The sequence below is a fragment of the Hippocampus zosterae genome, chromosome 11 (assembly GCF_025434085.1).
Source record: "Hippocampus zosterae strain Florida chromosome 11, ASM2543408v3, whole genome shotgun sequence".
NCBI classification, from domain to species: Eukaryota; Metazoa; Chordata; class Actinopteri; order Syngnathiformes; family Syngnathidae; genus Hippocampus; species Hippocampus zosterae.
In genome coordinates, this window is record NC_067461.1 from 7,509,744 (window position 1) to 7,526,092 (window position 16,349).

A 16,349-nucleotide genomic window follows, 5' to 3' on the forward strand; every position below is an offset into this window, starting at 1 on the left:
AATGAGTTAATTTCTTCATCCTAATTAATTTCAGAAGCGCTAGTCCAGACATAGAAACGTATGCGTGTCTACAATTCGATCAGCACTATATGTCTAAATTGAAGCTAAAGCCTTCACATTTGTGAACCCCCTGCAAAAATCTTCACACTTTGGCCTTGCTGTAGCGTCCACCTGCTTCTGAGTTAGCCAACTTTGCCTTCCCGTTCAAAACTCAGCTCCTCGAAGAACCACGTGGAGGTGAATTGAGGCTTCGTTGCCATTTTGTTGCACTTATAAAACTTTTGCGGCCGTGTAAATTTTTCGCTCTTTGTGAATTGTAGTTCTTCCACCTGTTGCACTTTCTTTCGGTGCGGTGGATAATCAAAGCGTATTGTGGTGCATATGCGGTTTCACACGCGCTCACACCGCAGTCCCTCTGATGTCTGCTTGTTGATTTTCGTGACCTCTCTCTGCCGCCTTGTCCTTCTTGTCGTCGCCGCCCCTATTAGAAAGCAACGGTTTCATCATCGAGGACGCCCTACTTTTTTATTGGACGAAGACAAAACACGGCGTCCCACTTCTTACTTCTTCTTAAAGAGTTTCTTGAAGGAGCTCCGAAAGCCTCCCTTGTCCTGCTTGCGGCTGCGCTCGCTGAAGGGTGTGTGGTGGTGGGTCTCCTCAGCCCCCCACGGCTGCGTGGCCTGGTCCTGACAAGAGCAGTGAGCGCAAAGACGTGGGAGTAAATCTCAAGTCTGAAATCTTCCAACTTTCAAGCTAGTGCCAAGTGACCGGAGCAAAAACTAAACCGGTCTCAATATTTTCTTTTGTCTTCTCCGTGAAACTGACGTCAATTTCAGCAAGGCTACTTTCTGATTTACGCAGACATTTTTTTTTTTAATTAAAAGAAAATAATTTTTTGCTGTTTTATTCTCACAGTTGAACCGTGACTCAAGTGGGGCAACAAAAAGAAATTTGTTGTCAAAATTTGGTGAAAAAAAAACAATCCCAGTGTTCTTAACTCATTCACTCCCAAAGACGTTTTTAAACGTCTTTTCAGACTTGGTCCATAATTTGTTGGTACTGAATGAGTTAAGTTTGTCTGGATAAAAATGAGCATGCCACTTTGTGCTCCATGGGAAATGAGCAAACGTCATGAGTTCTTCCCCAGACACATTTTCCCCAATTTTTTAAATTCCACGGCAAGAAGATAAACGAAATACACCCACCACATTCTTCAGAATTTAACCATGACTGAAATGATTTGTGATCATTTGTGTAGCCCCATGAGAGCAAAAAAAAAATCTGCACCAAACTTGTGAGCGTTCCATCGTAATTCCTCTTCCGAATTTTTTCTCACGATTATCCCCCAAATGTCTTTGTCGCATCTTTTGTGCTAAAAAATGCAACGATTGATCACGGCCATCGGTGCGTTTCCCCCACCAAACCAAGCAGCCCGTGAAGGTCGTCGCTCGGCTTTTCGCCATCCTTCCTGCTCCCCGGCGAGTTGTGGATCTTGCGAGGTGTGGCGCACCCTCTGCTGCCCTGCCGCTCCAGTTTGGCGTGGCCGCCGTCCATCGCCGCGCTGTCCATCTGCAGGCCATTCAGCGACTGCAAAAGACGGAAAACGTCTCGATGAGTTGCCGAGAATCTTCCGCGGCTGATCTTCTCACCTTGCTTTTTTTGCGCTGGCTGGCCTGAAGGGGGCGCGGTTGAGCGAAATGCATCAGCACAGTCTCGTTCGGGGAAGCGCACCCTCGATTCGGAAGTTTGTTGTACCCTTTGCCCGACGCGTCCCGGTTTGTCGGCACATGGCGCGACGGGGTCGCGGTAGCTTTCGGACACTTGACGAAGGCGATGTCGATGGACGAGTCGGACGAGGCCGAGGAGAAGGGATCTAACGCGGACGCTTCGTGGAGGGAGCTCCTTTCCTCCTCGTACAGACACTCCAGCCCCGGGGGGTCCGGCGGGAGAAGGAACTCCTCCAAGGCGTCGGCCAGAGCCGAGCCCGGCTGGACCTGCCTGAATGCCGAGATTCGCGAAGGCGGATGATGCTGGGAAGAGCGCTCGGATGCTTCGGTTTCGGGAATGCTGCCCAGACCTGCAAGCCAAAAGGTTGGCGAGGTTATTCCGATTTTTATTTCTTGATTTTTTTATTTTTTTTTACAGGTAACCCAAGAACCTTCCAAACCTGCGGCTTTGTGTTTGCGCAAGTCCAAGTCGTGGCCGTAGTAGTGCAGCTGCGGCGGCGGCCAATCGGCATCGCGGCAGTTGGCTTCGGGCTCCTGCGCTCGATCCCGCTCGTGGAAGCGATGGCCGGACTGGATCTGCTCCAGGAGACGCTGCTTGCTGTGTTTGGCCGGGTTCGTGTGCTCCCTTGTCCACGTTGAACAGCCCACAAAGAACAAGATGGGGGGGGATGAGTTTTTCTTTTTATTTACACCAAAAAAAAAAAAGTTGCCTTTTTCCCGTAGCAAATAACGGGAAGCCGCTATGCGGAACATCGCTAGAACTAATCTGGGAAAGCGCGCAAGAGGCTTTTTGTGAATGCTATGAGAAGTAACCTCAAGATGGGTTGATGACATGATTTATTCATTTTTTTACCTGAACTTGCAAACTTTTCTTTTTTAATGGCTGCTCTCTTGTCTTCAGACAAAAAAAAAATATCTACTGTGTATCATCTGTTGATACAAATATGACAACCAAGGTTATTATACAGCATGAAAAATAATGAAAACTAAAATTGAAAAAAATATTTTAATTTTTTTTTTCCTCTTTTTTTTTAAACAAATGATAAACCGTTTTTACAAAAGGAACAAAAAACGTAATTTTCATGACAATGTCCTTTTTCATTTTTGCCCACTTAAATGATCAACTTTGGGAGTTGACTTTTTTATGTATTTATTTTTGAACATTCTTCTGGAAATTTTCTTCTTTTTTTTTTTTACTGTGTTGCGTCGCTTCTTGGCAACGAACCATGTGAGCCCCACTGGCTGCGAGGCGGTATGCGTGCTCCCGTGCTTTTCCACTCTGTCTTTTTCTGCTACCGAGTGGCCGGAAATGAAACTTAATGTAGCTTGCTTTGCACTTACAGCAAAGTGATGTTGTGGGGGTAAGGAGATCCTTGAAGGCCGCCTTCCATGCTCCTCAGAAGCTGCTTCATGGACGACCTGCCGCCGGGAGACACGCGCACACGTCGTCCCTATTTTCCTCGCTTTGTGTTTTGCCAGTAAGACGGTTGGGGACCTTTTGACCTCCTGGCGGTTGTGCATCAGGAGCTCCTGGTTGCGCTGGAGGAGGTGCTGCTGCTGGCTGCAGAAGCTGCGGAACTGCTGGATGCACACCAGCAGCAGGTAGTAGTCTGGGTGCGAGGCCTCCGTCTGCCTCAGCAAGGCCTAAACACACACACAGATACATACATAAATAGAAAAGCATGAATTGTGCTTTTTTGGTCTGTGTTGTGTTTCACCTGCAACAGCTGCAAGTATTCTGGAATCCTCTGCACCGGTTGCAGGAGCAGCGTGTGCAGGGAAGGTTTGGACTCGTCGCCTATGATGTCACTCTTAGAGACGATGAGGCCACCAATCACGGCAAGAGCGGGGCGTGGTCCAAGTTGGCCAATCAGAGACGGAGATGGGGGGATTGATGGAGGGAGAGGGAGCAGGTGGAGGGGGAGAGAGAGATTTATTTTTTTGTGTGTTGTTCGTGATTTGGTTTGTTTTATGTTTTGGATTACGTGAAAGAAATATGAAAATAGGTTTCAAGTTTAACGAGCAGCCCGCTGGTCTAGCGGTTAGCACGTCAACCTCACAGCACAGAGGTACCGGGTTCGGGTTCAGTTCCAGCTCCGGCCTCTCTGTGTGGAGATTGCATGTTCTCCCCTGTGTGGGTTTTCTCCGGGTACTCCGGTTTCCTCCCACATTCCAAAAACATGCACGGCAGGCTGATTGAACACTTCAAATTGCCCCCATTGTTCCAATGCGGGGCCTGTGTTGTGTTTTTACCTCCAGGAAGGCGGAAGATTTGATGGCGTTGGAGGCCAGCATGGTGACCACGGCCAAGCAGTCGGGCAGCTCCTTGAGGTAGGACACGTACAAGTCCAGGAAGTCACTCTGTGGTGGGTGGGGGGGGGGGGCATTCCACATCCAAGTCACACACACAGTGCAAAGTGTTGGCAACTGGTTAGTTTTTTTTGGGGACGAGGGGGATTGTTTCACAACTGTGCTGGCCTTTTTTTTTCAGGTGAAGGATTGTAATTGATTCGAAATAGAGGCGTCAAGACGGCCAAATGTTTGGCTCTATTGCTCGTGATAATTGTCAGTGCATGTATTAGTATATAAATAAATGTAGAAATCAAAGTTTTATCATTTCAGGAAAAAAAAAGACTGCATCAACAGAAGATTACGGCGATGGACTTTGGTCGGTTACGCTACCTCTTTGCTGGTGAGCCTCATGAAGATATCTCCCATGATGCCTTGCCACTGCCGCCTGAGGATGCGGTCTTGCAGGGTGTGCAGCAGGTCCAGGTGTTGCTGGATCAGGAACCTCAGCGAGCTGGGAAACGGACTGTTGCCCGCCCGGGAAAGACATGACATCGTTTTTTGTGAATTGTGGTTCGCTCGCATTTACACTAAATGTGTGATGAACTTTTGTCAAAAGCGGTGTAAAAAACCAATGCGATCGTTATCCAAAGGAATTAAGAATGAGCCCTTGTGCTCTTTGTAAACGCGTGCATGGAGGTTTGAACCACAATGACATGAACAAGCTACAGTGTCTTATTAGATTTTTCAATTTCCTGCCTTCCATTCACTGTCAACGTTCACTTTAGATCTCGGGTGCGCACGGAGGTGTGCCCACGAATCGTTAAGCTGTTTTCAGCAGCGACCAACACCCCCCCCCCCCCCCACCGTTTGTCCTTGGCAGCAAGCGCTTCCGAGCCATTGAAGGAGATGTTGGCCTTCAGTAGCAGAGACAAGTAGGACACGTAGATCCTCTCTGACTCCAGCAGCTCCAAGGCGGCCTTCTGTCTCATACCTGCAAGAAGAGAAGAAGAAATTGCATTCTTTGCGAATTCCAGCATCTGTGCCTAATTCCATTTGAGGTGGGGAACTGTGTTTTTTGGGGAGGGCCCCCTCCCCCAAAAAAACACAGTTTTTATGTGACTTTATTTTATTTCTTTTTTTTTATTTTTTTCTTTGTTTAATTTTATTGCTTGATTTTATCCTTTCTTTTAATCTCATTTTTTATTTGATTTGATGATCCTCCATGTAGAATTTTTTTTGCAGTTTTTTAAAATTTAATTTTATTGTATCGAGTTTTATCTATTTAGATCCGTTTTATTAAAGCCATTTAGGATTCCAGTGTATTTAGATTTTACTCATTTCAATGAAGGTGACGCGGTGGTTAAATGCTTACCACATCGGCCTCACAGTGCAGAGGTGCAGGGTTCGATTCCGGCTGCCCTAATTGTATTTCATTTATTATATTTTATTTTGCCTTGTGTTTTATTGTTTCTTATTTTTCATCTGTATTTTATTTCATTAATTTGTATAATTGTTCATGTACAATGAAGAAATTAGAAACAAATGGCATTTTGTGCTCTACAGATAAATTTGAGTTTATAGTAAATGAAACTTGACCGCATCTTATCCACAGCCATTTCCTGATCATTTTGTGTACCTCGTGGGAGTGGAATTGCGTTTTCTCACTGTTTTCATTCAGACTCTCCGGTGTTTCGGTGTCCTCTCTCCCGTTCCTACCGTCCCCCCACACCGGACTTCTGGATGAAGAGCGTCTCTGCTGCTCCGAAGTGGATGCTAGAACACATTTAATTTGATTACATTTCATGTCACCTTTTCACAAAACGCCATTGAGCTGCTCACTCTGCGTGGACACGACACTACTCTGCGAGTGCGGCGACTCGCCAAAGTAGCGCTGGATGATATTGAGCTCCGATTGGCCCGCTGCACAGAGGCGCTCCTCCTCAGATGTGCTCAGCACATTGGACTTGGAGCTCTTCTTGCTTTTGGACCAATCAGAAATATGTGTGAGACTCTCCTTTACGTGGCGATCATAGAGTTCACAGGAGCATTACAGTTCAAGGGCTACCTATGTGGGACAGAGATGGGGGTCTCTGGCTGCAACTGTTCTTGCTGCTTGATCAGCTCCTGTTGTCTTTTGGACACGTCCTGGATGTGGAAGAACGCAACCCTCAACTCCTCCTGCAAATGGAAACAGGTAAATGGGTTGGTGAGGAGGTGGATTTTTTTAAGCGAAAAAACCCACCATGTATAGTAAGGCGTTTTTAGCCCAAAATAATGATAATGACCATGTATAGTAAGGCATTTTTAGCTAAAAATAAGACCATGTATAGTAAGGCGTTTTTAGCTAAAAAAAAAAAAAAAAAGACCATGTATAGTAAGGCGTTTTTAGCTGGAAAAAAAAACGACCATCGTTTTTTTCGGCTAAAAACGCCTTATTTACATGGTCATTTTTTTCGGCTAAAAACGCCTTACTATACATGGTCGGTTTTTTTTCGAAATGCCTTACTATACATGGTCGTTTTTTTCGCCTCAAAACACCTTCCTATACATGGTCGTTTTTTTGGGCTAAAAACGGCTTACTATACATGGTCATTTTTTTCGGCTAAAAATGCCTTACTATACATGGTCGTTTTTTCGGATAAAAACGCCTTACTATCCATGGTCATTTTTTTTCCGGCCAAAATCTCCTTACTATACATGGTCGGTTTTTTTTCGGCTAAAAACGCCTGACTATACTGGGTCGTTTTTTTCAGGCTAAAAATGCCTTACTATACATGGTCGTTTTTTTTCGGCTAAAAATGCCTCCTTATACATGGTCTTTTTTTTTCGGCTAAAAACGCCTTACTATACATGGTCGTTTTTTTCGGCTAAAAATGCCTCCTTATACATGGTCGTTTTTTTCGGCTAAAAACGCCTTACTATACATGGTCGTTTTTTTGGGCTAAAAACGCCTTACTATACAAGGTCATCTTTTTTCGCCTCAAAACAACTTTCTATACATGGTCGTTTTCTGGGCTAAAAACGCCTGACTATACATGGTCGTTTTTTGGGGCTAAAAACGCCTAACTATACATGGTCGTTCTTTTGGGGCTAAAAACGCCTTAATATACATGGTCGTTTTTTTTCGGCTAAAAATGCCTTACTATACATGGTCGTTTTTTTTGGCTATAAACGCCTTACTATACAGAGTCGTTTTTTTCGGCTAAAAACACCTTTCTACACATGGTCGTTTTTTCGGCTAAAAACGCCTGAAAAAAACGATGGTCGTTTTTTTTTCAGCTAAAAACGCCTTACTATACATGGTCATTTTTTTGGGCTAAAATTGCCTCCTTATACATGGTCGTTTTTTTCGGCTAAAAACGGCTTACTATACATGGTCGTTTTTTCACCTAAAAACGCCTCACTATACATGGTTGTTTTTTTTCCGGCTAAAAACGCCTTACTATACATGGTCATTTTTTTTTCGCCTCAAAACACCTTTCTATACATGGTCGTTTTTTGGGCTAAAAACGCCTTACTATACATGGTCGTTTTTTTTGGCTATAAACGCCTTACTATACAGAGTCGTTTTTTTCGGCTAAAAACGGCTTACTATACATGGTTGTGTTTTTTCCGGCTAAAAACGCATGACTATACATGGTCGTTTTTTTCGGCTAAAAATGCCTTTCTACACATGGACGTTTTTTTCAGCTAAAAACGCCTTACATACATGGACGTTTTTTGGGGGCTAAAAACGCCTTACTCTACATAGTCGTTTTTTTGGGGCTTAAAATGCCTTACTATACATGGACGTTTTTTGGGGCTAAAAACGCCTTACTCTACATGGTCAGTCAGTAGGATCTCGTTTTTGGCAGGTAGATAGGAGTGATGGAGGTTGGTACAGTTAGTGTTCAGTCTCAGGAGATCTGTTAAGTGTGTCGGAGTTTTTGGTAGGTGACCGAGCACAACACACTGTGTGTAGATAAACAAATGGTGTCATCCATAAATTGTCCCTGTGTGAGTCCCGATGAATGGCTACCTCTCAATGTCTAAAATAGCCGCCTTCCTGTCTAATACATTACATTACTCTGCTGCCTCCATTCAGTCACATGTTCATCATTAGACTACTGATGCTTTTCCACATCCATCGAGACCATGCTCATTGTGCGTGTGTGTGTATGTGTGCATTGGATGAGGAGGGTTCACTTCGTGGTGTGTCCAGCACCTTGAAAGTGTTGAGCGTGTTTTTAAGACCCATAATTTTATCATCCATGTCGCGTTGGTGGGCCTGCAGGCTCTCTTCCAGCCGCCGGTCCTTCTTGTGCAGCCCACACAATTCCACCAGGCAATCGTGGAGCCCCTCTCGCAGCTCCGCCACCAGGCCCTGCAGCTGCGTGGTTAGAACATCATTGATTGTTTATATTTTTGATTTGATGGACGGATGGATGGCGTATTTGCTTTTATTCGAAAGGTTTAGGAAAGGCGAGAGACATTTGGTCGAAATGAAATGACATAAACCATTAAGATGTGAGTTTTCTATCAGCAGAAAAATATTTGTATCTTGTCTTCATATGGTTTGCTTGCGTGGCCACTTCAGAGTTCCATGTTGTTGGCAGTGAGTGCGCGCACGTCACGTAGTTACAACCGTCGCTCAAGTAGAAGTCTTATTTGCAAGATATGGAATTTGGAATTTTCATTCAAATAAATATTTGAAATCAGTCTGTGAGTAATGACTGAATGAAAATACTGTAATTTACAACATTCACCTTTTGAAAGGAATTCCTGAAACATGAGAACCTTTTTGTGCAGCAGACACCAAATGGAGAGTGGGGGTTACAAATAAATCAATAAAATAAAACGCATGCCTCCTGCCTGATGCCTTTCACATGACCCGCACGCAGTGATGGAAAGATGGAGGACAGAAAGAGCGAGCGACAGAAAAAAGTGTCCTTGCCTTGAGCTGATTCACTTATTCTGAGAAACGTGAACATGCGTATGGAACTTGATGTTTTCTGATCACGATGACGTCAAAAGGCCGGCGTCGTGTTGACTGGCACTGTTAACAGTGTGTTCATTGTTATATATTTTCAATCGTGTACAAGTGCGCCGCATTAAAACTGTTTTCGTTTTCGTGTTGAGGGCATGATGGAAACTCAGGCCTGAAGCCTTCTTGCTGCTTGAGTAATTACCGTAAGTAAATTGTTTTCATGTTAAACTGGTGTATTTGGTTAAAATTGTAGTTGGGATTTGACAGCATAAAAGAAAACTTTTAAACATAAAATACACAGTAAATAGTTAGCGGGGGAACGCTAATAATGCTTCTTACCTGCGCTACCTCCATGTTAGCATCCTGCACACTTTTGTCTTCTTCTTTATCTGGACAAATAAAAGCACGATTGAGTTCCAAATACAAAAATAAATGAAAATAAACACATGTAGAAGCCACAAAATGGCAACAAAGCACTTATTTCCCTATTTGACAGAGCTATGGCTTAGCGAATTGAAGCTCCTCCCCTCAGCTCAATAAAAGTGTTTAACACAGCGATATCGTTCGTTAGATGGCACCAAAATATAATATTTTAATGCAGTGGTGCCTTGGAATAGTAGCACTGAACTGGACTTCACCTCAGGCAGAAATTTGGCAGATAGTGTCCAATTAAAAAAAAGAAAAAACTATTTATTCTCAAACCAGCTAGCTCAATGCCAAACTCCAACGATGGGCTAAGGAAGCTGGCATTGATGTTGTAGTTAAAACTCTTTCGCGTCATCATAATCCATGCCTGCTTGGAAGTACACGTCATTCTTCTCCACACGTCATTTATACATATTCCCGAGTGGAAAAAGTACCGTTTGTGCGCAATTTACGTCTCTGCGACATGCAACGTGACATTAGCCTCACAACGGTCTCCGTTTTTCCCATGAATGTCAAAGGTGAGCGGTGCCGTGTTAAATACACAGTCAGCATTGACAACACACACAGACGAACCTGGCTTGAAGACACGGCAAAGTAACTTTGCTGTCATGTGAACAGACGCACAAGAAAGGACACAGTGTTGTTACCCTGACGTGCCGGAGGGCTGCTAAAAGGGCGCGAAAGGTGAATTATACCCGAAAAATTCCAGCAATTTACAACAACACAAAAATACACATCATACACGAAAGTGTGACTATTGCCAAAATGTGATTGACGCCCCCTCCCCTGCCCATTTCCTAAGTAATAAAAGCCATGTATTCGACATGTTTATTGTTGAGTAATGCAAGGCGAACTCGTCCAAAATACAGTATCGTTCCAAGATGTGAAGCAAGTCATGTACCACTGGCACAAGAGCAGAGAATGTGACTTTTTTATTGTTTCACCATCAAATCAAGGAATTTAGGACATGATTTAGGACCCTATCCGCTGACACCTACTCCCAATTCTTCTTCGGTAATATCAGAAACTAACAATAAATAAAATAAATCACTCCGTTGTGCATGACAACGTACATCTGCAAAACATACTGTACAACATACTGTTCTTCGATAACAATTTGGGGGGGAAATGGACAAACGCTATGCATTCCTAAAATTTCCATAAGAAACCACCCAAAATGCATAATAAAGAGTGTTGAGTACATGTCAAAACATTGTTGAGGAGATAGGGGGAGGTTACTGATGTGACTCTGTCCTATAATCCATGAGAAAGTGTTGAAGTACCGTCTAAAAAAAAATTCTGAAGGAGAGCTTTATGACCCAACAACTCCCATCCGAAGTATGAAAACAAATGCTGAACTTTGCATTCTTTACCTGTGGAACTTGGGAAAATGCTTTCAAGACATTGATTATGATTGGCTTATTAAAAATTTTATCAAGACATTTTGGATAGTAGTATGCACCCGATAGTTTTAAGAAGCCACTTTTCCGCTCCCAAGTTATATTTACAAAATCAAGACTTTAGTAGAAAGTATTAAGTAGTTTCACAAACTCTGCTGGCATGTCAGTCAAAGACTATATCGTGATACACAGGTACTGTAGTGCAGACTCAGCTCCTCGTTCAGCTTATCAGTACGGCAGTAATATTAGTTCATATCACAGACTTGTGCGCTTCCTTTTTATGTTTTACTGTCTGAACGAAGTGTATTAAAATGACCCCCACCCCCGCCCCCACCAAAAAAAAAACATACCTTTTTTGTGTGGTGACACATTTTCTGTGTAATCTTGACCTTGTAGATTGTCCTCCATATTTTAATCCTTCCAGTGCAGTCCACTCTTTGCTTGTGTTGTCACCTCCTGTGAAGAACGAGAAGAACATGGAAGAAGATGCTGCCGATGACGATGATGATTAAATCCAAAGGCCTGCGTTAGCGTCCCACCCCTGCAAACAGCACGTGAGTCCTGTGATTTGTCTTGTGCACACAAACGGGTCTTTGTTTGTGCGGAGGCCGCACAGGCAGACGTTACAGCATCAAATCTGTTCATTTTCCGGTGGTTTATTGTCACACAAACAGTAGAGCAGCAGATGTAGACAGATCATATAGCAATATATAATGGAATAAAAATTCTTCATTCCGGATAAAGAACAAATAATACTGGTTGCATGAGGCAAGTAGGAAGTAAACACAACACTGACTTGATGCTATGACAGCATTTGCATTACTTCTTACCTTTCCTCTCTCCTTGCTATCCTCCCTTTCAGCCTTCCTCATTTCACTCCTCTCCTTTGTTTTGATTCCCGTCCTCTCTTTAGTGGTCGCTCCTTTCCTTACCGCAAACCTTCCCTCTACACTTCCTCATTTTCTTCCTTTTTTTACTCCATCTTTACATCTTTCTTTTATCCCTGCTTTCCTTCCCTTCCTGTTTTCTTTCTTCACCCCCTCCCACTTTTGATTCTCTTCCTTTCCTTCAATACTATTTTCCTCCATTCCTTCCTTGATTGGTTCCTTCTTTCCTACCCTCTGTCACCTTCCTCTCATTCTATCTGCTAGCTCGGCTTCTTTTTCCTTGTTTCCTCTTTCCACCCTCCAATTCTTCCTTCTTTACTTTGTGCTATCCATTCTTTGCATGTCTTTCTTTGCTCCCTTCTATCACGTTGCGAGGTGGTGTTGGACCCCAAAAAGCAGGCAGAAGAGAGGAGCAGGGTGTATTTCAAGAATTGTATTTAAAACAAAGAAAACTAAATCCAAAACACACAAAGTCCAAAGTATCAAACAAAAACCATGACAAAATCTAAAACATAACAATGAACTAAACATGACGGAAAACAAGAGCAACCAGCAACACACATGACAGTAACGAGAAACAACAATGACCCCACACTGAGTGTTCGGGCTGGGAGTCCTTTTAAAGCCCTAATTAGTTATGACCAACAGGTGTGCTGTCAGCGGAGCCCTACAGTGCCACCTGTTGGTCCCTAAACCGAATCATGACACCTTCCCTTTTCCTTTCTTCAATCCTTCTTTTACTCTCATTTCTTCCCTGTCTATACCTTCCTCCTTCCTTTATCGGCCCTCCCGATAACCTGTCCTTCCTTTCCTCCCTTTTCTTCCCGCACAGGCCTCTCCGCGTTAATTCTTTCTTCTTCCCTTCTTTGCTTTTCAATTTTTGAACACGTGAGGACCTCTGTCGGTCATTATTGTGTATTGCGTCTTTTACACTGTGTGTCTTCATGTCGGAGGAAGTCTGAAACAGGGTTTCCTCCGCGTTTGGAGTTCCCAAGTGTATCGGGAAAAAAACTGAAGGGTGGAATATGTGTTTGTGTGTTTCATGTGACATGAACTTCCTTCCTTTGGCGCTCTATAAATAAAATTGGATTGAACGACGACGATGATGATGATGATGTAACAACTCGTACCAGCCTCTCACACGTGCTGCGTGTATTCGCCACAGCACATCTGCACGCCTCGACTCCACAGGTGCAAAAAAAAAGGATGTGTACGTGTGTGGCATGTGTGTGCATGACCACATCACATGCACACACGCACGTGAACACCTGTGCCCTGGCAAACTTATGGCGGGAGGAAAAGCAGCGGCGTTGTCCGCTTCCTGTGTATAAATTCACACTTCAGGCCAATTATGTCGTTGCACTGACAATTTGTTTTTGGTTCAGGATCTTCGCGTGCATGCAATTGACGAATATTTTGTTTTACTGTACATGTGTCTCCGTGCACGTGCGTGTCAATGTTGACTGTTCGTCTTTTGATGCCACTTTTTGTCACTGAGCTTTTTTTATTGCCAAATGTTTGATTTTTTGTTGTTGTTTAAATACAGAACGTTTTCTCTGTCTCGGTGCGTGCGTGTCTCGTGATGTCTAAAAGACTTACATTTTCTGTATGTTTTGTTTTGTGGCTAACGCGCACAGACACACGCATACACAAACCTCGAAATTTATTTTCTCCAAAATATGAAAGATACACCTTTCAGCCCTTAACCTTTCCAGTCTTCCTCACATGCCCACGCAACAACACACACACACACTCACACACACACAATGTTGTTGGTAAGGTGACACAAAGGACAACCAGTGAATTCCCTCTGTGTGCCTTTAAATACAATAGCATCACTTTCCACATATTTTTAACTTAAAAGAATAGAGTACACAGTCGTATATATTTTTTTGCATGGTCCTAAAACAGCATGCAGATTGGTGGTCGTGGTGTTCCTGCGCTCACAATGTGAAGACTACACATGTGCGTGGGGGAAACACGCTCAGCACCCCCCCCCAAAAAAAATCTTTTAATCTTTTATCTGAATATCTGCATCCTGCTGCCAAAATATCACCTGGTTGTAGGCGCGCTTGTGCGAATGCGCAATGCGCCGTCGGTGGAAATTCGCACACAAAAAAACACGTGAAGTTGAAAATACATGAAGAGAAAAATTTGGTGAGAAAATGTCAGCAGGCTGGAGCCTTTCTGTGACATTTAGACACGCGCACACCCGGACGCACACACACAGATCTATGTTGCTTCGACCACGCAGCAGTCTTTTTTTATATAAACACTTTTTTTCATCGCAAAACAAAAAATAATTGGAGAGCTCCTGTTATGTGACAGATTCCATATTGTTTTTAAATGTTATATTTTTATTTTGCGTTGATATTTTTTTAATTATCTGTGAGTACAAAAAAGGAAAATTACTACATTAGAAAAATGTGTGTGTGTGTGTGCGTGTAAGTGTGTGCCACTGCTGTTTAATCACAGCCAAGTGAGAACAACTGTACTAGCACACCAGTGCAAATCCTCAACAAGCGGAGAACACATGCGTGGGTGCCCCCCTTCCCGCCCCCCCCCCCCACACACACAAGCATGTACACTTAAATTCTTTACTGTGTGTAACTTAAACCCAAAGAGGAGACAAGAGCAGCCAGAATGAAAGATAAATTAGTATGGTGACCAATTAACAGTGAAAACAACAAATTGCCAAAGAGCGAGGACGATGATATTTTCAGATCCCTCCTGTTAAACGAGATCCACTTGTGATCTGTGAGCGGGTCATTTGAGGACATTGACGGGGTTGTTCTTGAAGCCACTCCTTCCATATCTCGGCTGTGTGCTTAGAAACGTTGAACTGCCGAAAGATAAACCCTCAACCAGTCTGAGGTCAACACTGCTGCTGTAGGCCACGACTCACGCCCACACACTCACCCCAAGACGAAGCGGCTTCTGCTCCGGTTGTCACTCAGTCAGTCGGCCATACCCCTGAAAGGAACACCTTCAACAACACACCAATATACGATATAACATTTTGCAACAATACGGCGCTATTTGTCTTTTATCAAAACGGGAAATTCATTTGACATATACGCCACTGTTAGAAACGTGCCCAGAAGCATTCAGCTCACAAGTAAATATGGTCAAGTATTGTGCTAACACACTTTTCAAGGGAACTTACGCAACCACTGCGTGAAAGGGGTAATTAAGGACCCGTGTGTGTTTGGGTGTGTGTCACATAGCTGTGACCTCTCGCAGAATGGTGTCAGGTCTTCAGAGTCACAGCGCTATTGTGTCCTGACCTCTCAAGTTGCACCCAGTCAATATCACGAAGCACGCGTGCTCACACACACACACACACACACACACACACACACACACACACACACACCAACTATTAGTCCAGGTGGCTGCTATTGTCCGATGAGGAGAGTCGGGGGTGGAGGTCATGGATCACCGCATGGGAACCAATTGGCGTTCCATTAGTGGCGCATTGCATTTGGTATTAGCTCATGAAAAGGGGCACGGGCACGCGCGCGCACACACAAACACACAAACACACACACACACACACACACACAGAGGGGTCACCATACAAGTAAGTTTACACTTGAATGGTGGTGTTTACTGGCTGGTACTGTTGTAATTGTGTCCAACAGGGCACATGTAGTGTGGAGCTGTGCTAATTTAGTTTATATAAACATATGTGTGTGTGTGCGGGACCATGGGCGACTGGTTAGCACGCCAGCCTCACAGTGCAAAGGTCCAGGGTTCAACTCTGACTCCAGCCATCCTGTGTCGGGTTTGGATGTTCTCCCCGTGCCTGTGTGGATTTTCTCCGGGTATTTCAGATTTCTCCTACATTCCAAAAACACGTCATTGAACACTCTAAATTGTCCCTAGGCGTGACTGTTAGCAAGAATGGTTTGTTAGTTGATGTTTGCCCTGCGATTGGGTGACAACCAGTTCAGGGTGTAGCCCGCCTACTGCCCGAAGACAGCTGGGTGAGGGTCCAACACGCCCAAGACCCTCAAAGGGAAAAGCGGATTAGATAATGGATGGATATGCAGAATAGATAGATAGATAGATAGATAGATAGATAGATAGATAGATAGATAGATAGATAGATAGATAGATAGATAGATAGATAGATAGATAGATAGATAGATAGATAGATAGATAGATAGATAGATAGATAGATAGATAGATAGATAGATAGATAGATAGATAGATAGATAGATAGATAGATAGATAGATAGATAGATAGATAGATAGATAGATAGATAGATAGATAGATAGATAGATAGAACACATTTCTTAATATTTTGATTAACTCATTCAGTACCAGCCATTTTCAGACCAGTTAAAAAAAAAAGACTTTTCGTCTTGGAAAAAAAAGCGAGGAGAAAAAGAAAACCGAAGTACATGGGATAGAATGTGCCAAGTCTGAAAAGACATAAAAATATGTCTCCGGGAGTGAATGAGTTAAAAACGAAGCAGAATTGAAAAAGAAACTAACCTCGAGCTGCCTTACTACACTTGGCCCGTTAGGGGGCGGGCGACACAGCAAGAAGCCAGTTGGCGAGTCAAGCCTGAGGCCCCGCCCACCGCTGCTGAATAAAACTCGATGCACAGCCGGAGGAGACCCTCGTAGGAGAGACGGCCG

General features: G+C 43.7%; 1 protein-coding gene across 5 annotated transcripts; it reads right to left on the minus strand.

Annotated features, from left to right (window-relative positions):
• Positions 1–12: 12 nt before the first annotated feature.
• Positions 13–16,344, minus strand: arhgef33 (Rho guanine nucleotide exchange factor (GEF) 33). Of its 5 annotated transcripts, none has more exons than XM_052080353.1 (21): positions 16,203–16,344; positions 15,407–15,712; positions 15,079–15,096; positions 14,618–14,671; positions 11,162–11,267; positions 9,325–9,374; positions 8,224–8,388; positions 6,085–6,197; positions 5,859–5,998; positions 5,685–5,792; positions 4,884–5,010; positions 4,410–4,542; positions 3,981–4,088; positions 3,446–3,538; positions 3,223–3,371; positions 3,069–3,146; positions 2,168–2,352; positions 1,650–2,077; positions 1,420–1,587; positions 565–686; positions 13–481 (listed from the first exon to the last, which is right to left on the minus strand). In XM_052080353.1, the coding sequence occupies exons 5-21, from the start codon at positions 11,217–11,219 to the stop codon at positions 400–402; spliced, it is 2,307 nt and encodes a 768-aa protein (XP_051936313.1). In that variant the 5' UTR covers positions 11,220–11,267; positions 14,618–14,671; positions 15,079–15,096; positions 15,407–15,712; positions 16,203–16,344; the 3' UTR covers positions 13–399. The 5 variants fall into 5 exon arrangements, with proteins under 5 accessions (XP_051936313.1, XP_051936312.1, XP_051936311.1 ...); XM_052080352.1 differs by having other exon boundaries at positions 14,618–14,684; positions 15,075–15,096; XM_052080351.1 differs by having other exon boundaries at positions 14,618–14,684; positions 15,075–15,712.
• Between the last annotated feature and the right edge of the window lie 5 nt (positions 16,345–16,349).